This window comes from Symphalangus syndactylus, chromosome 9 (genome assembly GCF_028878055.3).
Source record: "Symphalangus syndactylus isolate Jambi chromosome 9, NHGRI_mSymSyn1-v2.1_pri, whole genome shotgun sequence".
Classification (NCBI taxonomy): Eukaryota; Metazoa; Chordata; class Mammalia; order Primates; family Hylobatidae; genus Symphalangus; species Symphalangus syndactylus.
In genome coordinates, this window is record NC_072431.2 from 36,191,879 (window position 1) to 36,216,861 (window position 24,983).

Genomic DNA, 24,983 nt, shown 5'->3' on the forward strand with positions numbered 1-24,983 from the left:
TATATAAATGTATTGCAAAATATGAAACAACCTCACTGAAGGTAGTGGGGTAATAACATGCTAACTTAAGTAACTTTGGAAATGAGTGGAGTCCGTAAGACTAAAGGTAAAAGGAACAATACTCTAGCTGATAAAGTTGTTTCCAGTGGTAGTATAGATTAACAATCCTGAAACCACTGTGCATGTGTACCAGTACTGAGCAATTATAAACATATATATCTCCTTGTTCTGTCAGCTGAGAGGGCCTAGAAGCAATGACACCCCAGTAGCAACAAACACAGCTAGCACTCAGATCTTGGTTTCTGATACCATTTTCCAATAAAAAGAACTAGGGCTCCTTGGAGAAATGGTTGATTCTAGGACTGAGGCAGAAATTATAAAAGATGAGCCTGGAGCATCTAATAGTGCCTAAAAGTAAGAAAGTGTTAAAAAATAAGAAAATGCAACCCACAACCATGGGGTATGTCAAACTGTTACAGGTGTCAACTGAAAGAGCTTCCAGTGGCCAAAGATGAAGCCATTTGAACAAGAAAATAAATGAAGTATCATTGAATTGTAATCCAAAATATAAAATGAATATCCATGACTACATGTTAATTGAAATGATTGAATAATTAAATAAAATATGAATGGACAAATATCCTGTGCAGAATAATTTCAAATAATTTTTGTATATACTTAAGATCATAACTGCAAGTTCCTTAAATGTGGTCTGTACATAGTGACTTTATTTCAAAGAGTACATATGGAAAAGGAAGAAAAGGGAGTAAATTTACAGTAGAGAAACCTAACAAACACTACCTCAAGATAGGTGGTGAAAGTTAACATCAACAGTGGTAAGTCACAGTGATAAGTATGTACCCTTGGCATGATGTGATGTGATGACAGTGACATTTTACTTCTGTAGTCTTCCACCCAAAAATCCATAATCTAAATACAATCATGAGACAAACATTAGACAAATCCCAATTGGAGGGCATTCTACAAAATATCTGACTAGTAATCCTCAAAACTGTTGTGGTCATCAAAAACAAAGGAAGTCTGAGAGATTGTCACAGCCAAGAGGAGCCTAAAAAGACATAACTACTAAATGGTGATATGTATCCTGAATGGGATCCTGGAACAAAAAAAGGACATTAAGAAAAAAACTGAGGGCCGGGCACGGTGGCTCTGGCCTGTAATCCCAGCACTTTGGGAGGCCGAGGCGGGCGGATCACGAGATCAGGAGATTGAGACCATCCTGGCTAACACTGTGAAACCCCATCTCTACTAAAAATACAAAAAATTAGCTGGGTGTGGTGGCAGGCGCCTGTAGTCCCAGCTATTTGGGAGGCTGAGGCAGGAGAATGGTGTGAACCCTGGAGGCGGAGCTTGCAGTGAGCCAAGATTGCGCCACTGCACTCCAGCCTGGGCAACGGAATGAGATTACATCTCAAAAAAGAAAAAAAAAAAAAGAAAAAAAAAAAAAGAAAAAAACTGAGGAAATCTGAATAAAATAGTAACTTTAGGTAATAATAATGTATTAAGGCTGGGTGCAGTGGCTCGCACCTGTAATCCCAGTACTTCAGGAGGCCAAGGCAGGAGATTGCTTGAGCCCAGAAGTTTGAGACCAGCCTGGGCAGTGTAGCAAGATCCCATCTCAATTAAATAATAACAATGTGTCAATATTGAAAATGGCATGGAATGTATGAGGCCTGTACTATCTTCATACTTTTTCTGTAAATAAAAAATTGTTATAAATATTAACTTTATTTTAGAAAATTCTACAAAACCAGCTAATGAAATAGTTAATTGATTCCCCACTCTTCATTTTCTGGCTTTTACTTTTTTTTTTTTTTTTTTTTGAGGTGGAGTCTGGCTCTGTTGCCCAGGCTGGAGTGCAATGGTGCAATCTCGGCTCACTGAAAGCTCCACCTCCTGGGTTCACCCCATTCTCCTGCCTCAGCCTCCCGAGTAGCTGGGACTACAGGCGCCCACCACCATGCCCAGCTGATTTTTTGTATTTTTAGTAGAGACGGGGTTTCACAGTGTGAGCCAGGATGGTCTCCATCTCCTGACCTCATGATCCTCCTGCCTTGGCCTCCCAAAGTGCTGGGATTACAGGCCTGAGCCACTGCACCTGGCCTTAATTTTTAACTATTGATTCTTGCCACTTTGTAAAGAGTAGAAATATGGTAATGTCAGAGCCAAAAGTGTGTGGTTGCTAGCTCTCTGCCATTCTAAATGTCCGTAAATATTTATTTGCATCTAAATTTTCTATTGGTCTTCCTAGTGAATTTCATCTGATAAGTTTCATGGTGGGCAATCACCTAAACTGTTCTGGAAATGAAAGCAAGATAATTCGTTGCAGATAGCAGCTTTGGGTTTTGAAAATTCCTATAAGTCAAATCAACTGAAAATGCTGTAATTTCTATACTGACCCTACCTCCATTTCTCTCTCTTATAGCCAGTGTCCAGAAGGATACATCTGTGTGAAGGCTGGTCGAAACCCCAACTATGGCTACACAAGCTTTGACACCTTTAGCTGGGCTTTCCTGTCTCTATTTCGACTCATGACTCAAGACTACTGGGAGAATCTTTACCAGTTGGTAAGGTCCAAATGAGCATGCATAACATTTATTTTTATAGACATATATGAAATGAAAAGCATAGGCTGGGTGTGGTGGCTCATGCCTGTAATCCTAGCACTTTGGGAGGCAGAGGCGGATGGATCACTTGAGTCCAGGAATTCCAGACCAGCCTGAACAACATGGCAAAACCCCATCTCTATCAAAATACAAAAATTAGCCCGGCATGGTGGCGCACATCTGTAGCCCCAGCTATGAGGGAGTCTGAGGTGGGAGGATCACCCAAGCCCAGGAGGTGGAGGTTGCAGTGGGTCAACATCATATCACTGCACTCCAGCCTGGATGACAGAGTAAGACCCCATCTCAAAAAGAGAAAAGGAAAGGGACAGGGAAAGGGAAGGAAGGGAAGGGAAGGGAACGGAAGGGAAGGGAAAGGGAAAGGACCTGCTTATAACGCTCTGGAACACAGAGAAAGGTCCAACATAAAGCAAGTGTGCCAGGAATCCTAATTGCTCACTGAGTCAGTACCTATATATGTACACTGAGGACTTTTTTTTTTTTTTTTTTTTTTTGAGACGGAGTCTCACTCTGACGCCCAGGCTGGAGACACTGAGGACTTTTTTATGTGAAAGGCATTCTGCTAGGAACTATGGGGATGCAAATAATGTTCATGACTCTGAGAAATTGATAATCCAGTTGTAGGCATATAAACAGCACATTAAAAGATTTTAAAAATCAATGATGTTGATGTGAAAATTTCAAATTAAAGCTCTAGCTATTAACTGAGACTAGAAGGGGAAGGGAGCAAAAGTCATCTATAGATGGTATGGAGAATAGCTGCAGTGCAAATGGAATCCCACTGAAAGGATTTAAAGATTCAGTGCTCTTACTTGTCATATTACTGCTCTGCATATGAACTCTAATAAAAGCATTATAGTGGGGCTCACATATACATCCACTATATATGAGTTTAAAATGTATTTATATCAAACGAGACTGCAGTCAAGCCTCAAATAATCTGATTCTTAATTTTGTGTGTTGAGCATATCAATACCAAAAAATTCTTGGTGAAAATAAACTGGATACTAAAAAGCTAATTAGTCTACTATCTAACTGTGGTAATCAGATATTTATTTGGGGACACTATACTAAAATACTGATGGAATTATTCCCCATTTCCCCTAGACATTACGTGCTGCTGGGAAAACATACATGATATTTTTTGTCCTGGTCATTTTCTTGGGCTCATTTTATTTGGTGAATTTGATCCTGGCTGTGGTGGCCATGGCCTATGAGGAACAGAATCAGGCCACCTTGGAAGAAGCAGAACAGAAAGAGGCCGAATTTCAGCAGATGCTCGAACAGCTTAAAAAGCAACAGGAAGAAGCTCAGGTACTGAGTGATAAAAGCAAAGATTTATCATTATTATTATTAGTTTCTAAGTAGACAGAGTGTTATACTATGGAGGGTAGATTGGAACTGCTTTTTCATTTTATATATAGGCATTGTCATTAGAAAAAAGTATTCAAATATAAACTTGTTTCTGAAGCTAGAGTCAAATAAACTTTTTAGGCAGTGTATATAAAGAAATCTACTAGTGGATAGAAAATACATTAGGGATAAGGTTTACTATGGAATTGTCTCATAGAACCTAAGAGGGGAATTTAATTTTTTATTTAATTTAGAAAAGAAATAAAACTGATATTTCCAATTATTAGTGATTCACCCCTAATTATGACATTTGAGATTTTGTTCTGAAGTTAATTGATTTTAAAGGTTGATAAGAGACTTTATAAATACCTACACTTAACAATTCTTTGGGATTTCTGTAGCAAAAGAAAAAAAAAAAAGTTTGCTGTAGCCCACATCAGGATATCAGGAAGGTATCTAAAGTTAGATGCCAACTTGAGATTTTTATTAATATTAAAGGTTATGTGAGCTAGGGGTATAATGAATGGGGCATTAATGTGTTGAGGAGAAGAGACAGAAACACAGTACTCTATTAAAAGACAGAAAAAAAAACCATATACTTAAAGGTGAAGACTCTTGCGAAGATATAGTAAAAATCTGATTCATGCCAGTTAGAATTATAATTTCTCAATATTTTTGCCAACATTTGGTATGGCCAGTCTTTTTAATTTTAGCCATTCTAATAAGTATCTCATTTCCGTTTTGATTTTCATTTTCCTAATTACTAATGTTGAGCTCTTTTTCTGTTCTTATTTTCCATCTGTGTAGCTTCTTTTATGAAGTGGTTGTTCAAATCTTTAATCCCTTCCTTTTTTTTTAGTTAGGTTGTTTTATTTCATATTATTGAGTTTTGAGTGTTCTTTCGACTCTTTGGGATATAAGTCCTATATCACATATATGCTTGTCAAATATTTAAAGTGCAGTTTATCCAGAGTATTATTTCTTAGCTTTTTTGTTTAAATCATTCTTTTGGATCTAAGAAATTTTTGCCAAGTCAACACCACGAGTATTTTCTTCTAAATTTTCTTCTTAAGTTAGTTTTATGCTTTATATTTGGGTCAATAACCCATTTTAAGTTAATTTTTGTATAACATATGAGTGATATGTTGAGATTCACTTTTTAAAAATATGAGTATCTAATTATTCCAACTGCATAAAAACAAAATATTCATTCTCCACTGCATTGCCTTTGAACTTTTCTCAATTGTTAGTTGTCCATAGGTGAGTGTGTTTATTTCTGAACTCTAGTCTGTTCAGTTGATTTATTTGTCATTTTTATACCAATACCACACTCTCTTAATTCCTGTACCTTTTATGACGAGTCTTGAAAAAGATAGTGTAGGTCCCCAACTTTTTGTTCTTTTTTTTTTTTCAAAGCTGTTTTGGCTGTTTTATGTCCTTTGTAGTTCTGTATGAGCTTTTTTTTTTAAAGTTATATATATATATATATATATATATTTTATTATACTTTAAGTTCTAGGGTACATGTGCACAACATGCAGGTTTGTTACATATGTATACATGTGCCATGTTGGTGTGCTGCACCCATTAATTCATCATTTACATTAGGTATATCTCCTAATGCTATCCTTCCCCCCTCCCCCACCCCCCAGTTAGAATGGCGATCATTAAAAAGTCAGGAAACAACAGGTGCTGGAGAGGATGTGCAGAAATAGGAATACTTTTACACTGTTGGTGGGACTTTAAACTAGTTCAACCATTGTGGAAGACAGTGTGGCGATTCCTCAGGGATCTAGAACTAGAAATACCATTTGACCCAGCCATCCCATTACTTGGTATATACCCAAAGGAATATAAATCATGCTGCTATAAAGACACATGCACACTTATGTTTATTGCGGCACTACTCACAATAGCAAAGACTGTATGAGTTTTAAACTCCATTTGTCAATTGCAATTTGAATGATTTCTATTGCTGTCTTCAAGTCTATTATCTTTTCTTTTGCACATTTAATCTGCCGCTAATTTCATCCAGTGTATTTGTCATCTGAAACATTGTAGTTTTCATCTCTACAAGCTTGATCTGCATCTTTTTTATATTTCATGTATCTCAAACATTATGAACATACACAATACAGTTATAACAACTGTTTTAAGTTCTCTGTCTGCTAATTTGAACATCTGTGTCAGTTCTTGGTCAGTTTTGATTAATTTTTCTCTTTATTATGGGTCACATATTCCTGCAGTTTTATGTTCCTGACAATCTTCCATTGAATTCCAGACACTGTCAATTTTACTTTTTTTAAGTGCTGGATATTTTTGTATTCCCATAAAAATTATTGATCTTCGTTTCGGGACATAGTTATGTCGTTTACACACAGTTTGATCCTTTTGTATCTTTAAACCTTCGAAAATTTGTTAGGCAGGACCAGAATACCATTTATTCTAAGACTAATTATTCCTCACTAGTGAATCAATACCCTTCCTGATACTCTACCCAATGCGCATTTAAAACGAAGTGTTTGCCAGTGTGGGAACGGACACTGTTCTGGCACAGTGTGATTGCTGGGTGGTGTTCTCTTTAATCCTCGGCCTCAGGTGGTTTTCTAAGACACATGCTCGGTGAATAATCTTCTCAGTACCCAAGGGGAACCTGAGAAGATCCCTAGAGTTCTCTCTCTGCTCAACTCTCTCTTCTGTGGTACCCTGTTCTGTGAACTATACAATCACCCTGCTTTTCCTAGACTCAGCTTCATCTCATCCATTCATGGAGTCTGCAGAGATACTTCCTCTCTACATCATAGTCTGGAAGTTCCAGGCCATAAGCTAAGAAAAGCATAGAGCTGACTTGCTTGCTTTTCCATTTTCTAATATCTTAAAACATCCTGATCTGATGTCCAGTGCCTTCAAAACCACTGTAACATATATTTTGTCTGTTTTATTGGTTGCTTCAGGAGAGAGCAAATCTGGTCTCTGTTACTCAATTGTGGCCAGAAGCAGAAATGCACTGACTTTCTTTGAGGATTTTTCTCAGATGAATGGCTCCACATATTTGAAGTATTCTTTGGATGACAGTACATAGTAGAAATTCGTATATTCAAAATTTAAGTTTCTAACAATTCTGAGTTACTTTGAAGATGCACAACAAATAGCATTAGGTCCTTTCTCAAGGCATTTTTTGGTGAAATGGAGATACAGCAATGAGATGTTTGGCAAATTATTGAGCTCAACCATAGACTTAGCTTTTGCTGAACATGCTGGCTTGGCCACTTTCGTCTTACCACTGGGTACAGAGTAGTAATGTGGATATACCTTATTGATTTTATACAGAAAACTATAAACAAATTTGGTGAAACTTGAAAATATTTTAAAATATACCTCATGCTTGCCAGAAAGTTCTACATTTGAATTATTTAAGAGTTTTATTCTATATCACCATAAATAAAACGTATTTATAAGAAAATAAAATAAAATAGCTATTTACAGGGCAAAGAATTTATTTCAAGGTTTTAAATAAATGTTATAGGAAATAATATTCATAAATTGCATATGATTGTATTTTAAAGCACAGGGTTTTTCTATTATCATTAATAAACGCAGATAAATTAATGTGCTTGAAAATGCTACACAGATAATAAGTACAGAAATGAGTTTATTCTAAAATGTAGCCATTTTAGGGGAAAATATGGCATCAATTAAAAGAGTATAGTCTTTTTGAACTTAGAAATAAACATGCACTATGTCTAGTAGAAGTTTAAAGAACCTATGATTATGATGAGTTCGGCTAAAAAACATGTTCTATTAATTTAGTAGTCAGTTACTGAATCGTAGTGACCAAAATATCATGACTTGATTCAGCTTTAGCTTCATGCATACAAAATTTAAATTTATCCAAGGTAAAGTATAACACTGATTGGAGTTAGCACAGTGCCAAATCCATTTTAGTTCCTTATTGACAACACAGGTAATGATGACTAGTAAATTATCAATGCTGAAGCCAGGAGGAAGTTGGAGGTGAACAGAGAATTAGTGCACCTATAAGATTATTTATACTGCAGTGTAGCTTAAGTCTCCCTAACCACCTACGACTCTTCAAAAGTTACTATCTAGCCAATAACTTCATGAAAGCTAGCATCACTTCCATCTTTGTTTATTATTGGTTGAGGGGCCGCCTAGGGCTAGTCCTTGTGTAGGTGTGAGAAAATAATGTGGAGAAACACAAACTCTGCAAAGAGATCAACGTTTTGTCCTAGATCATTCTAATTGTGTTTGACATTTAAATTGTGATATTTAAGTACTTAATGTTGCCCAGCTTAGTATATCCCATAGCAGTCTATATTGCTCTGACAGGAAAAAATTTGGGAGTAAGTTCTGGAACAAAATTCGAAATAGTAGCTCTTAAGAAATCTAATATAATTGGGGTAGAACAGAAATAGGTATAATGTCTTGTAGCTTTGAATGGGATTTTAACTGGATTATATATGTAAAATGAACGAAGTATTAGTTATGTGGTTATATTTTTACAGACACACACATATAGTGAGTTACAGCGCCTACTTTGAATCACACAAAAACGTTATAAGAAAATGTAATTTCCTGAGTAAATGTTAAGTGAAATTTCTTGTTTGTTAAAAGAGGAATTCAGCAAGTTGGCTGTGAAATTACTACGGTTATTCTCATATGCAGGACATTGGTAGTGTCACAGAGTTGGGTATAAACAGGTACGCAGACACGAGAGATGACAGGAAACATCTGCCTTTGAGGGAACTGGCAAATCACTGGAAGTGGAATAAATGACAGATTTGAGTTGATGAGTGACACAGAAAATGTGTCTGAGGTTACCTTTGTTGCCTTAGAAATCTGTTTTGGTTTTGAGTTATTTGAACTGTTACCCAGAATTGGTTGGGAAATAATGCCTTATTCAAAACAAAGTTTGTGGCTGGGTGCGGTGGCTCACGCCTGTAATCCCAGCACTTTGGGAGGCTGAGGTGGGTGGATCACTTGAGGCCAAGAGTTTGAGATCAGCCTGACCAACATGGTGAAACCCTGTCTCTACTAAAAATACAAAAGTTAGCCAGGCGTGGTGGCTCATGCCTGTAATCCTAGCTACTCAGGAGGCTGAGGCAGGAGAATCGCTTAAACCCAGGGGGTGGAGGTTGCAATGAGCCAAGATCGTGCCATTGTACTCCAGCCTGGGCGACAGAGTGAGACCCCATCTAAAAAAAAAAAAAAAAAAAAGTTTGGAAGTGATTTAAATGAACGTAAGTTTCAGGATTATGGTGAGGGACTATTACCACCACTTCCTTTGTTTGCAGGGACTAACAAGTTAATAAATGATTAACACTTTGTGTTGTGTGTTTGTGTCTATATAAAATGGAAAAGAGAATTAAGGACTTTATTTGGATAAGAAAGGGTATATATATATATATATATATTCACTGTTTCAACAAATGGTGTATATTATGTACCTCATATGTATCAAGAACTCTGTAACTATATTTAACTTGCTACAGATAAGTGATTCATTTATTCACTTCATTTTGCAGATATAGTCAGTTATAAAATGTACTTAATATTTCTAATTTTACATCATGAATTATATTAAAGGTGATACTGATGATCAATAATTTGATTAAAAACCTAGCTATATGACTATATAAAATTTTATAAATATCTAAATTCTGAATTACTGTTTTATTTAAATGCTGGGTATTGTCTTATATCAAGTCTTAGATTTGAGCTTCCATTATGAATATTGTGCTTAATATAAATAAATATCTGTTACATTTTATGTGTTGCTTGGTCAAACACATAAATTTAAAATCATATTTAGTACTAAGGTTCCCTCCCTGAGATCATTGTAATCCTGGAGAATTTGCAACATAGTAATTTTAGATTTAAAATCTTTTTTAAATTTTTAAACATGAAGTTTAAAAATGAAAACTACTTAGGAGAGTTTGCTTCTTCTCAAGAAAGATGAAACATAAAGCACAAAGTGTTGTCAAAGCATTATAAATAGGTTTTATCTCCATTTCTTCCTAAAACATGTTGTTATATAGACTGTTACGACAGTCTTTTATGATGTCTTGAAAAGTCAAGTCTTTTATGATGTCTTGAAAAGTCAACTTGCTATCTGTAGCAAGTTAAATATAAGTTCTATGAAGTTCTTCAGAAGCATCAAAGTCAAGGTTAGGTATGTCTTGTTCTTCCCCCACCCCCACACCAGTGTCTGAGACAATTGATAGCAAAGTACATTTTTAAATCTTTATTCACCAATTATTTACTGAGCCTTATTTATGTCAGGTGACATACTAGTCACTGAGCATACAATGATACAATTTCTATCTAGCTTACAGTTAATGGGAAAGATAAACAATATAGTAGATAAGTTAGATTTGTTTGTATTTAGTGATGACATATGTAAAAAGTTTGATATTGTCATAATTTAATTATTTTCACTTCTGTGGTTACATTTACAAATAGTAATATACTTAATGAGAACTCAGCTTTGATGCACACCATATTGTTTCACATCCTCTGTATGTCGTTGTTGGATCATTTCCAGTCTAAAAATACTATTTGCCATGTTTCACCTCAGAGCTGACTGTGTTTCATTTGTAGGTACAGAAATTCAAAGTGCTTAAGAATACTTAGTGCTGCAATATAGAAAGAAAATATTTGAAGCAGTTCTCATAATCCTTTGAATGAATTTATGTATTGCTATATTAATCATTTGTTATTTATAATATTAAATAATTTATGAACCTTTAAAATTTTTTAAGTGATATGTAATAAATTCTCTGGGAGTCACATGACCACAGAGATGTGAACTACAGTCCTAATGTAATTCAAAGGAAGGGAGAGGATAAACTATCTAACACATTTCCCTACTTCCATCTGGAGGTAAAATAGTAAACACTTGAAATGTTTTACATTCACAAAAAAGAAAAGAAACAGTCTTTTGTACTGGATTTAGAGGGGAAAAAACACTACTCAGTTGCTCAGAAGTGCACACAGGAGGAAATGTTTTACAGATGGAATCAGAATGGTAGTCAAATGAGCAATCACCACTAAGAAAACATTTGCTTTTTAAAGTACAGAAGACACTTTGAAGAGAACAGTTTCCCCCTCCGCAAAAAAAGACAATCCAGAAGATAGACAAAACCAGATTTTTCTTGCTTTAATGCATACACTAGCATATTGCTTTATATGATTTAAAATGTAAGGGTCACTGTTAAGTAAACTCTTGTGGTGAGACAAAATAAAAGGACTAGAAGATAGACTTTCCACTTGTAGTTAATGAGTCTTAAATGGCAATATTTTAACCATACTCAACTGTTTCAAAGCTCTGTGTTCTAAATAGTGCCTGGCTTTGTTTTATGACAGGCAGTTGCGGCAGCATCAGCTGCTTCAAGAGATTTCAGTGGAATAGGTGGGTTAGGAGAGTTGTTGGAAAGTTCTTCAGAAGCATCAAAGTTGAGTTCCAAAAGTGCTAAAGAATGGAGGAACCGAAGGAAGAAAAGAAGACAGAGAGAGCACCTTGAAAGAAACAACAAAGGAGAGAGAGACAGCTTTCCCAAATCCGAATCTGAAGACAGTGTCAAAAGAAGCAGCTTCCTTTTCTCCATGGATGGAAACAGACTGACCAGTGACAAAAAATTCTGCTCCCCTCATCAGGTATGATTTTCTACTAAGTGCTCTGGTTTCTTTATCATTGCTATTGCTTTTTAGTTGTTGTATTTTGTTTTGGTACACTTTTGTACTATCTGACTTCAGTGAGGGACAGGGAACTAACATTTGACATAGTTGTTTAAATTCTTATAATAGATTGTCTTCAAAGGGATTTTTATTAAACCATTAATAAAACGTTCACCATTTTGAGACTGATATATATATACAGATAGATATATTGATATAATATATAGATATATATAATATATATTGATATAACCTATATATATATCAACCTGTATATATATGTGTGTGTATATATGTGTCTATACACACACACACACACACACACACACATATATATATAACCTACACTAGCAGACTTTTCAATGAGAGTTTTGGAATCTCTTGTTTACATTTTCCATTTTGAGACCCCAGATAAACTTATTTTCTTTGAAAATGGGTTTCTGTCTTTGTTATCCAAAGTTGTGATTGTAACATACATATAAATTTTGAAAAGAAGTGTTCTTTGGGTTTTGTCTTTATCCTTTGATATAAGAACTGGACTATGGCGAGTCTCCATTTTGCTTGCATAGGGTCATGCCATGATACATTAGAATGACATTATGACCTAAATGTTCTTGAAGAGAACAGTATCAAAGGCAGTCTATTTTTGCTCTGATTTAATGTCAACTACCTGGTTCTTCAGCATAGTTTTAAGTAAAAGAGTAAAAATTAGTTTCAATTATTTGATATTTAGTAAGTTTTATGGATTAGTAAGTTAATGTATTGTTTACATGTGTCTGATGTAAAGAATAATTAGTTACAAAATCTGTGATAAGTACAATTATGGCTTTTAACAGTATTTGGCACCATTAGAATTTCATGTGCTGTGAATTGCAAATGCTTCTAATCATAACAATCTTGAGTCAGAATTATACCCTAAAAATAATGCTTCAAGAGATAATATATAAGATTAATTTAATCAAAAACTGCAAATCAACCAAGGGGTATGATATTTTTTCATAAAGAAATAAACTTCTAAAAAAAAAAACAGAAGTAATAAACACAAAATTCAACATAGTATTTACTTTTGGTTGGGAGAAAAGGTAATATGCAAGTTCTCAGTGAATGTTTTATAATCTATCTTTAATATGTAAACAAATATTTTTAAAGAAAAAAGTAGACTATATTAATAACTTAAAACTTGTATTCTCATATTAGAACAAAATGGACATGAATACACAGAGTTTTAAGATAAAGCCATTTTTCTGCAGATAACATCAATATCAAGAAATTCAACTATTACTATCTTGTGTCATGCAAATATAAAATATATTATCAAATCGGTATAACACATTTGGAATTAACTTGAAGCTCCGGAGGGCAACTTAGTTTCTCAGATCAGATTTTTTTTTCTTAAACAGTCACCCTTGATATTTTGGAATTCTTAAAACTATTAGGAGTTATTAGAATTAAGAGTATATGAGACTATAGCATAATGATGCTATAGTGAACACAAACTTTTGTGTTCATATCTCAACTCCAAACTAGTCCTGTGACCTTGGTCAAGTCACTTGTACTTTGTAAAATTTCTGTAAAATAAAGTAAGAATACCTACGTTAAAGAGTTTTAGGGGACTAAGCAATATATAGAAAATCTGTGTGACAAAGAGTAAGTCTCTTATTAAGTTAAAATCAGTGAATGAATTTCAAATGAGGGAAAGCAAACTTCTGAGTAGTTTCAATTACTCACAAATGTATACACATAATTTGATAGCAGTATTAGTTCTTTTATTGTTTCATCATTTTGCTCAAATAAAGTTTGTAGATTTGTTCATTCAGTCCAATCAACAAATATTTATTGATCGCCAACTATGTAGCAAGCATAGTTCAAGATGCCAAAAATACCTCCAAGAATAAAAGAGACTCAGTTCACTGACCTCATGGAAATTTTTTCCAAAGGAGACGGACAATAAACAAAATAAATAAGTTATAGACTGTGTTACAAGGTAACAAATGTTAAGGGAAAAAAAAAGTAAGGAGGAAAAGAGGAACACGAGCCATAATTGGAGGTAAGATTTTAAATAGGGTGGTTTACAATGACCTCACTATTAAGACATTTTGGGAAAGATTTGGAGGAAGCAAAGAAAGAGGCTCTCTTAAGGAACAGCATTCTCAGCTGATGAAAGAGGAAGTGCAAAACCCTGACAATGATAGCATGCCTGGAGTGCTTAAGGAGCAACTGGTAGACTTGGTTTGCTGGGGCTGAGTGAACCACAGACAGGCAAGAGCAGAGAGTTTAGCTGATGGCCAGTGTTTTAATACTAAAAACAGAATCAGTACATACATATGGTAGATGTCGTTCATTTTATATTTGTAAATAGAAGATAGATGGACAGATAGATAATTTCAAAAGTGAAAGAAATAATCTATTAGTTTTAAATTTGCATATCCCAGTAAAGACAGACTAAGAGCATTAACACAACTAACAAGCAGAAATATACTATAAACGGTTTACAAGTTCTGCTTCTGTAAATAGAAAAGGAATCGGAATCTGGTAGAAAGAGAATCAGTGAAGGTGGTGGGGACAGGAAGCATAAGATAGACAGTAAATACTGCGCAAATCAAATGTATCTTCTGAAAATGTCAAAGCAGAGAGGCCATAAATTGTGGGTGCCCTGCCTTCTATTCACATAAATTACAAATGTTATTTTATGTTTATTACATTATTTTATTTTTAAACAGATAATATACGTTAGTTGTACAAAATAAAGAAATACTTAAAAGTATAAAATGAAACCTCAAAATGCTAAGTACTTCCGACAAATATTCACTTTCCTTGTTCCCACTAGAACATCTTAAAATTCCCAGCATCTTTTTCCATCTTGACTTTTCCCAATCCACTTTGAATCCAAACCCTACATGCATGATTGTGTCTTACAGACCTAACTTCTTCTATTTTCCCTTTTGTTACTGAAAATTAAGAAACAGTCTACATTTATCTTCTGGGAACAAGATGAAAAAGATACCTGGGAAATATGTTTTGACATGCCTGAGGCAAAGAAAGATGGCCTTTCACTCCTTAAAACATTAAAGCTGGTTTTCCCTAGAGAAAGTGTTGCCACAGCTGTGGGTATTCCCTCCACTCTGCTGCATCTTCTAGTGTGTTATTTTTGGTTTATTTTCTCTGAATGCTATTTCTGTTATCTTCTTTTTCTGTCTCTGTTGCCTTGAAAGCTGCGCTCACACCCATTATTATACATTCCAAAGAGTGAATAGAAATTTCAAATAAACTCACAGATCTGGAACGCCTTTGAAAATACCTGACATAAAAATATCCAAATTAAAGGCATGTCGCAGATACATAGTGGATGTACACACCTACCACATACTCCCAACCAATACTGTGTAGACCGATTTTCAGTTTCCAGAGACAGTTTCAGAATATAGGTGTATTGAGGTGATTATATTCAGCCATCCTAGGGATTAATGTAAGACCAAGTTAGTATTTCGCTGAGTGTAGGATGAGGTCCACCCTGTGTTAGAGTCACCTGGAATGTGTCAGGAGAATTCAGATTCCAGAGTCCTATCTGCTACTTTCTGAATCCATATTCCAAAATTTGGGACCTAAAAATATATTTTTTTAACTCTCAGAGTGATGCACATACACTCAAATGTTTCAAAACACTAGTTCTGGGCTGGGCATGGTGGCTCACGCCTGCAATCTCAGGGCTTTAGGAGGCCGGGGCGGGCAGATCACCTGAGGTCGGGAGTTCGAGGCCAGCTTGACCATCATGGCGAAACCCTGTCTCTTATTAAAAATGCAAAAATTAGCCAAGTGTGGTGGCGGGCACCTCTAGTCCCAGCAACTCAGGAGGGTAAGGCAGGAGAATAGCTTGAACTCGGGAGGTGGAAATTGCAGTGAGCCGAGATTGTACCACTGCACGCCAGCCTGGGCGACAGAGCGAGACTGCCTCAAAACAACAACAACAACAACAACAACATGAGTTCTGGATATAACGGCTATTATGTTGATCATTTAAATGGAGTCTGAGGAAATGAAAAACATTAGCATCTTTTATTAATGGGGGGATGAATTGATGTCTTCACATGATCTAATCTCTTGATCACTTCGCTGTAAAATCACTCTACTGTCTGCCCTTCGGTAGACAAACCTGCTACAGGAATTGAGTGTCACATAGACACAGCCTCCAATGGATAAGCTGGACAGCCAATAGTTCCTGTGGAGAATCTAACCAAATCCAAAGGAACAGAGCACTTCTTAGTGAATAATATCCTTCCAGAATATCACTGAGACAGAGGACAACAAAGATTATTCTGGTGCTTTGCAGTTTGGGAAAAGCCATAAAAATAAAGCTAAAAATGGGGCCTAAGAAAATCAGCATGACCTAATTAGGCAGAGGAACCAAAAATAAATTTGACAGAGTCTGCCTTTTCTGTTTTTTCCACTAAAATCATTTTATTTGGTTTTACACTAAAGCTTAGAAGAAAGAGAAGATCCAGGAATGTTTGCTGCTAACATATGTATATGTATATGTATGTATGTATATTACCCTGGGTGTGAAGAGAAGTAGGAAAGGGAATGAGAGAGCAAGGAGGAGTGCCATTGTTCTTGATGAGGGGAGAAAACAAATATTCTGCAGACTGAATAGATATGTTTTTGAAAACTATCTGCAAGACTAGAATACACACAGAATTATTTGGGTTTGCTAGTTTAAAATCCTTTCAAAATGTGAAAGAAGGAACTTCAAGCTAAATCTTCATTTTCTGGTACTAGGAAATAGTTTGCTTAATTTATTTGGGAATAGCTGTAATGAAAAAGATTTTGAATTGTCTCTTTCTTTTTAGTATAATTAAAATAAAACAGAAGTATATGTTGTTTTTTACACCACCCGCTGGTGAAGTCATGTTATATGTCTTGTTTTTATAAGCCAGTGTTATATTTTACACAAGAAGAGTAATTTATGTAGCAGTTTAGGAATCTTCTCTGTTGTGTTTGCTATGACATATAGTCTCTCAAATAAGGTGAATCATTGGTTGCCATTTGGGAAACTGTTAGCAAATTTGGAAGACAACATCGTAGGTAAGTTTTGTGACTTCTATTCCCATGTGGGTAGAGACAAACAGTTTCAGAGAAAGAGTAAACTACTTTTCTTTCAGAATTCAAAAGAAGAGAATGGAAAAATGGTAGTTTTTTAAAAAAATTATTATCCTGAAGTGAAATATTGGCTACAATGCAACATTTGAAACAAATATTTTAAATTTGAGCTAACATTCTCACTTGAGCCAAAACTTATTCTCCAGGTTGCATTCCCTTCAGATTATAGCATTAAGAAGTAGAAGCTACTTACTATTTGTTTAACCACCACTCACATCAAAAGAAATCATTTATCCTTTTCAGCATCTGGTCCCTAACCTATTACATTATGATAACCCAATCCACCTAAAGTGAATACTAAATGAAGTGGTTGTATACTTAGTAAATTGCAAACCAGTATTGTTAGTCAGAAAAACACTCTTTGTACTTAAATTTGCCTTAATAAAAATATCAAAATATATGTGTCCTCTATAAATTTGATTATCCATGTTTAAGAGCAAGAGTATACTAACTCCAAAGAAAATAGATCCTTTAATATTAATACTTTTATTAAATAATTGTGTTCTCCCCCCACCCCCATCCCATTCCTTTCCTTTTTGCTTTCTCCGCAGTCTCTGTTGAGTATCCGTGGCTCCCTGTTTTCCCCAAGACGCAACAGCAAAACAAGCATTTTCAGTTTCAGAGGTCGGGCAAAGGATGTTGGATCTGAAAATGACTTTGCTGATGACGAACACAGCACATTTGAAGACAGCGAAAGCAGGAGGGACTCACTGTTTGTGCCGCACAGACATGGAGAGCGACGCAACAGTAACGTTAGTCAGGCCAGTATGTCATCCAGGATGGTGCCAGGGCTTCCAGCAAATGGGAAGATGCACAGCACTGTGGATTGCAATGGTGTGGTTTCCTTGGTGGGTGGACCTTCAGCTCTAACGTCACCTACTGGACAACTTCCCCCAGAGGTGATAATAGATGACCTAGCTCTTACTGACATTATTCACCAATTTGAAATAATCAAAGCCTGGACAGTTTAGGCTGTTATACCGTCCTGCTTCCTCAAAATGAAAGTTGGTAAAAATAATACATGATCAATCAAAGGGAAAACAATAGAATATTGATAATCAATTGAATTGTACGGGACCATTAGCTTTTGTTGCATGGTAATTAATTGCAAGGGACCATGGCTTTAGGTTAAAAGGGCCCAGTTTTTAGAGTCTGCTATGAAATACATATCTGCAAATTTGGTAGACCTACCGAGACAAATAATGGACATTTTCACCATCAAATCTATAAGATGTATATTCACCAAGAATTGTATAATTATCTATTCATATTCTGGAAAATTCATATTCTTAAAATTAAATATTATAACCAATTTGTTGATAATGGGCAATTTCATACAACTGTCAATATTTACAGTGCTATTTTAAAAGGACTCTAAAATGTGTTTTTTTTAATAGGATAAGATATAGAAATAATTAAAGAAATTTCAGGAAAGCACACACATTTCATCATACATCTGTGTTTTTGCATGGAAAAAATTGGCCCACATATGTCAATATTGTCAATATAGCCTCAAAGAAAATAATTCAGCCTTGAGACTATATAATCATAATATTTACTGAGGGGAAATTGATCTGATTATTAATCATTGATAGAAGATAAAAATAATTTTCACTGAATGAAATAAAATAATAAATGACTTTAGCATGTTTACAACAAATTTCCTTGAAAATTGTGACAGGTTAATTAAAATATTTCTGTAATATAATTGTGTTATACAACTGCATCCCGCTGGTGAATTCCTCTTAAAGATTACTACCTGTGAGAATTTTTTTTTAAAAAAACTGTTTATAACTTAGCAATAATTCAATATTTTATTCCTTGAAAATTCTTACCTGGAAAAATTGCATGTAGCATGATTTGCCAAAGAAATGCTATGTGGTGTTGTATTACTTATTGGGAAGAGTGGTTTGAGCCATCAGTATTTGGTTTGCAGGGCACCACCACTGAAACGGAAGTCAGAAAGAGAAGGTTAAGTTCTTACCAGATTTCAATGGAGATGCTGGAGGATTCCTCTGGAAGGCAAAGAGCCATGAGCATAGCCAGCATTCTGACCAACACAATGGAAGGTAAGAAGCAGGACCACAGAAAGAAATGTTTGTTGATTTTGACACAGAGTAATGGGCAGCAACTATTTATACACTAAACTTGTTCATACATCACACAGCCCTCACTCCTTGAAGTTTGGAGAGAGAACATATTAGTACTGCCCTTTTTAGATCAATTATATGTCAGTTCTAACATATGTTCTTTAGAAAACATCAATTACATTTTATGTCATGTCTTCTTGGTGTATTAGATATACAGTCACATAATAATTATTTTGTAACAGGCCTCATCCATTAAAATTTCAAGCAATATTTTAAATACATGATGCTAAAATTCTAAAAGATATGTACAAACCACAAAAGTAGATTTGAGTCTGAATTTATACTAAAAAGAAGGGCATACTACATTCTCATTGTGTGCAAGATTAGTGTTGATATGGAAACTATGAGGGGAGAGAATAGTTCATAAATGTTATCACACACATAAGGGATCACAACTTTAGACAATGTTTTTAAAAAGGTACTTTCAGAAGAAACAATAATTATTTAAAATTTTAATAATTGTGTAATGCTTATTTAAAATTCTGTTTTGACAAAGAGCATACAGCAATTTAATCAATCATAACCTAGTCATTTTAAAAACAAAATATTAAATTCAAAGTGCTTATTTTCTGTATTCAAAAGAGAAAAAATCGATCTATATGACATTTTAATTAACATTTTCTGAAAATATTTAATGAGATTGTCTTCTCAAGTTTCTTAAGTAATATGAACTTCTATTTTCAAATATAAGCATCAATTTTGTTAAATAATGTAAAATCTACTAACAATAATAACTCATTCTTATTGTTATTTACTACTCTTCCTTGTTATTGTCCCTCCAGAACTTGAAGAATCTAGACAGAAATGTCCGCCATGCTGGTATAGATTTGCCAATGTGTTCTTGATCTGGGACTGCTGTGATGCATGGTTAAAAGTAAAACATCTTGTGAATTTAATTGTTATGGATCCATTTGTTGATCTTGCCATCACTATTTGCATTGTCTTAAATACCCTCTTTATGGCCATGGAGCACTACCCCATGACTGAGCAATTCAGTAGTGTGTTGACTGTAGGAAACCTGGTAAGTACATTTGAAGTTTACTCACTTACTTTGGTAGAGGTGGGAGGGATAGACCAAAGGGAAAGATCTATTTGTGCTGTGTTGAACCCAAAAATTATATCCTCTTTCCTCATAGAAAGAAATATCTAAGGAATATTACAGAGAATCTCAGAGATACAGCCTAAAACTCAACTGGTATGAATGCTGATTGTTTAGGCCAATGTCTGTGCTGACTGATCATGGTGTCTTACCAGTTGTAAACGTCTCAAAATCTTTACAGTTGTTCTTGCTGGAAATGTGGGTCCAGATAAACCAGGAGATCTAACCCCGGCTCCACAAACATGTGGTTTTAACCCACACAGCCTCTAAAAAAATCATGTCCATTAAAGGGATGACCCAAAGATTGATGTATATGAAAAAAAAGAACATCATTGTTTCAAGTTAACTACCTAATAAAAAGCTTCAGTGATAATCATACAAGAAAACAAATAGTTGCTAAATTTGCATTTGTGATTTAGCCATACCCTGGTTCAAATTACTGAGCATTCATCTGTGTCTGTGTGTCCTGATCAAAATGGGTGAACAAGTAAGAAAAGGGTTTACATATATTATTAATCAAGAGCTTTGTCTGTACTAACTCAAACAAACTTGGGGCAAGGGGTAGTGGGAAAACTGGAATGGAGGGAAAAGGTAGACTAACAAACTAAGTAAAGGGCAGTATTGCAGTCTGACTTCAGGAACAGTTTTCATCAAGGGCTTAGATATGGCCCGCGAGTTCACTGCATCATTTGTCTTTAGGTCAGCAAATGTTCAGTAAGAGCTCACTGATTTTCCATCGTACAACCTCTACACTGAAAAGTATGAATCTCTCTTTGAGTCTCATTCCAAAGACTCTCTTGATAGAACTTAGGCATAATTTGCGTCACATGCTCACCTCTGATTTAATCAGCCTTGGCAGAGGGTGGGATCATGTTGAAAACATGGCAGTCCTGAGGAATCATGCGTGAAGGAGCAATTGCCAACAGAAGGGGGAAAGGAAATGCTGGTGGACAATTGGATAATTGTGTGCCCTAATAAGTGACCTCAAATTATCTGCATTATTTGACTCAGTAGAACACTCACCATATTCTTGAGATTTTTTTCATCTTTGGCAAAGGCCGTGTCCCATTTTTCTGTTGCCTCTCTCAGTGTTTACATGGTAGTCACTCAATAAATAACCCACTGGTTGATACCTACCCAAAAAGGCTGCTTCAGGTGGCATGATTTTGCAAAAGAGCACAGGATTTGCAGTCGAGTGGAAGTGATTTTGACCTTAGTTGCCTAGTGCTTACTAGTGATATGGCCTCTGGACAAGTCTGATAAACAATCTGAGTCTTTGTTTTCTATTATTGAAATGAATGTAATAATACCCTTCATGCAGAGTTGTTGTGAAGGCCACATGAGGTAATGTGAAAGCACCTAGACTGTGCCTGGAATCTAGCATGTGCTCAATAAACAGTTTCCTTCCTCATATATATGCTATTAACCTTTTAGACCTTTCTTTGAAATAATGATGGAAAATATTTCTGGTGTAGTTCTTGTATTTTTCCCAGGATATTGGACAGTTAGGGAAGTTGAACAGGTGAAGGAAGATTTTGGAAATTTGCCAGAGTGAAGCAGGAAATATAGAATTCCAATGCTGAAGCAGTTGAGTATGGAAACACAGGATAAGAGAGGCTGGATTATAAGATGATTGAATGAAAAAGCACTAGACAAAAGCATCAAATCTAGGTCCTAGTCAAAGTGTTCATGGTAAATATCTGTGTGGTTTTGAAAAGTCACTTAGATCCTTGAGTCTATTTTCTCAACACACGTATAAACAATGAGTGTGTTGGACTAAATGACTTTTTATGTATGTCCCAGTTCTACAATTCTATGACTTTATGTGTAGTAACTGAAATAATGAGGTGGGAAAGTGGAATGGGAGACTGATGCCTGGTAGATTGTGATAGAACCATCTATAAGTTCAGGTTAGTGTTGGGGAAACAACATTTGTCAAGATAGAGAGCATAAATTATAGGGAACAGACTTGAGTTATTTATTTCTAACCATAAAAATAGGAGAATATGTAAACTGACTGTCTCTATTGGTTGATACCTCCTTACTATAATGATTAACATATCAATTATGCATTGCATAACTTACAAAGCATTTGTTCATGGAATATGTACCCATAGAATTTCCTACCCATAGCAACCTTTATCATAAATATTTATACATATGAAAGTAATACATATATTTAATATATATGCAGAGAGAGAGCATGTGAGAGAGAAAGAAAGAATTTCTATCATGGGTGCTTAGCTGACTTAGGACTATATTATAGCTCATAGATGATTACACAGAATATTTTGTGGAGAGCTTATAATTTGCTCATTAAAATAAATTTAGAATATCTATGTACTAGTTTATTACTGCTCAAATTATTGCATACTGCCTTATATTCTACATGAGGACATTGAATTGTGGAATTTTCCATCTTAACTTAGATCAATATGCCCCATTTTTCATTCTGTTTCTGCAGTACATAAAAATTACATCACTTCCTTGTTGATGAGATTAATCAAATTTGAGTATCAAGAGACCTTGAATCTCAATTAAGTTTCACTAAGGTGCTCTGTATTTTTGTGGAGTATTTTTTTTATTTTGTTTTTTAATCATTATAAAATGCTTGCACCCATCATAGGGATTCAATCAGCAAAAAATAGCCTATCAATCATAGTAGGTTAGACAACATCTTCATCATAACAAACATTTCCAACTTACCTGACAATGCTGAAACTAGATTAAAATGTACCAAAAACAATCCCATTGATTTTTAGGGCCTTAACTGAAAACATTTACAGAGATATAGCTGTCATTTTGGATTGCTGGTTGTAATAAAAATATTATTTTTATGAAAAATTTTATGGTGGGATTACATTTTTAGATAAGCGTAAATTTAGGGTATATGTTTTTAAAGGCATGAGATCCAGTCATTTTAGAAGAGCTGAAAAGATCACCTTATGATTTTCTATAGAAAGAGATATTTGTAGATTATTTACTTGGATGGTTCTAGCTCACTTTAAATAATATATTTCTATCATCAGAGTGCCTATTTTAAATAATAGCTGCTTCTAAAAGTTTTATACAAGAAATAAAATTTGTATAGTTAGAACTTATTTTACACTTACCAGGCAAACTCACTATTTGAAAAACAAATCTTTGATGCGTTATTCTATAAAATGAAAAATATATTTTTCAATGGGCATTTCACCATATACCTGGATTTTCATGCACTAGGCTTGCTTAAAATACATTTTATTTCTATTTGAGTGAATGGATGACTACCATTAGGCTGTTTTTTTCTGTGATGGGTATTTCCCATCTGTGATTGGAAAAAATGAAGTGTTAGCTGCATTTATATATACGTAAGGGTGGATCAAGATTTCTTTTAAGTGGAACCAAATAATTGTTATACTGTTATTTTGACAGAATTCCTTCAAGACAAAGGCTGATTTATCTTGATAAATGCTAAGCTTGACTTTACAGTCATAAACTGCAGCTTGTAACTATAGCAAATTAAGAGAATTGCTTTAAAAGATTTTCTGCAGGAGTAATTTCATAATTCTTCATGTCCTGTGTCTCTCAGCCTATTATTTTGAGTTAAAAAAAAGTTGTGTTTGTTTCATTGTTTTTCTTTCTATTGTCAAATACACATTTATCTAGCCACTCAAGTGATTTATTAATCTCAATTACATATATATGCATACTGAGTATTTTCTCCTGCTGGTTTCAATTAAATCTGCAGTTTCTTGCTCTACTAATCCATTAACCTTAATTCTGAGGCATACATCCAGAGATCGTTATTATAAACAATTTGTGGTAAACTTACTCTTGTTTCAGGAATGTTTATAAAATTATAGAAATAAGATGGTGTCCCTTAGAAAACACAAAATCAAAAACAAAATATGGTTTTTACGAAATCAATTTTCAATAACTTTCAGTAATATGTGGATTTGTTCCTGATGCGATACTACCCAGAAATAAATTTGGTTGTGATTATGTTAGAAATGTAGTGTACCAACAAGGGCAATAATTCAGTAGCTATTATTCAATACCAGATTTAAAATGTAGACCATGAAATGTTTTAAAATTAGTGTTTTTCTTGGAAATCCAGAAGATTCATTAAATAATACCACTCTACTTAATAAAATACTCCCCTAGAGGGAAAAAAAAAAAAAAGGCTAGACATTATTGGGTGTGTTGGCTCATGCTTGTAATCTCAGTACTTTGGGAGGCTGAGGCGGGCAGATCACTTGAGGTCAGGAGTTCGAAATTGGCCTGGCCAACATGTTGTGAAACCCTGTCTCTACAGAAATGACAAAAATTAGCTGGGCATGGTAGGTAGCCCACGCCTGTAATCCCAGCTATCTGGGAGGCTGAGGCAGGAGAATCACTTGAACCAGTGAGCCAAGATCACGCCACTGTACTCCAATCTGGGTAACAGAGGGAGACTCTGTCTCAAAAAATAATAATAAAAATAAAAAATGAAAATTAAAAAAAAAGCTAGACTTGAATTGATTTGTCACATTCTCTCGCTTTAAATTTTAGATATTTTTATTCCCGACTGTTAATGTTCTTCTTTATAAATTCATGTAGCATCGGTGTTTTTCAGTGCTCTTGAAGTAGTGCTGATCTCTATTTTTTAGGTCTTCACTGGGATTTTCACAGCAGAAATGGTTCTCAAGATCATTGCCATGGATCCTTATTACTATTTCCAAGAGGGCTGGAATATCTTTGATGGAATCATTGTCAGCCTCAGTTTAATGGAGCTTGGTCTGTCAAATGTGGAGGGATTGTCTGTACTGCGATCATTCAGACTGGTATCTATTTATATATATCCCTGTTGCTCATTGGCACATTTATTTTGAAATTGAATCAATGTATATTTATATAATAATT

At 34.8% G+C, this 24,983-nt stretch overlaps 2 protein-coding genes across 6 annotated transcripts in view; one reads left to right on the forward strand and one right to left on the reverse strand.

The window, feature by feature from the left end:
- SCN2A (sodium voltage-gated channel alpha subunit 2) overlaps nucleotides 1-24,983 on the reverse strand; it is a 258,782-nt gene that overhangs the window by 232,689 nt on the left and 1,110 nt on the right. Inside the window, exon 2 of the mRNA XM_055291928.1 lies at nucleotides 18,686-18,796. The gene's annotated coding sequence lies outside the window, so the exon portion shown is untranslated. The remainder of the gene's footprint in view (nucleotides 1-18,685; nucleotides 18,797-24,983) is intronic.
- LOC129489412 (sodium channel protein type 3 subunit alpha-like) overlaps nucleotides 1-24,983 on the forward strand; it is a 114,836-nt gene that overhangs the window by 45,671 nt on the left and 44,182 nt on the right. Inside the window, exons 10-16 of one of the 5 annotated variants that reach the window (XM_063609440.1) lie at nucleotides 2,447-2,588; nucleotides 3,753-3,959; nucleotides 11,385-11,675; nucleotides 17,402-17,698; nucleotides 18,787-18,919; nucleotides 19,783-20,021; nucleotides 24,731-24,904. In XM_063609440.1, the coding sequence (XP_063465510.1) occupies nucleotides 2,447-2,588; nucleotides 3,753-3,959; nucleotides 11,385-11,675; nucleotides 17,402-17,698; nucleotides 18,787-18,919; nucleotides 19,783-20,021; nucleotides 24,731-24,904 (1,483 nt within the window). Of the gene's footprint in view, nucleotides 1-2,446; nucleotides 2,589-3,752; nucleotides 3,960-11,384; nucleotides 11,676-17,401; nucleotides 17,750-18,786; nucleotides 18,920-19,782; nucleotides 20,022-24,730; nucleotides 24,905-24,983 lie in introns of those variants that run through there. The other 4 variants (XM_063609441.1, XM_063609442.1, XM_063609439.1 and 1 more) reach the window with 4 other exon arrangements.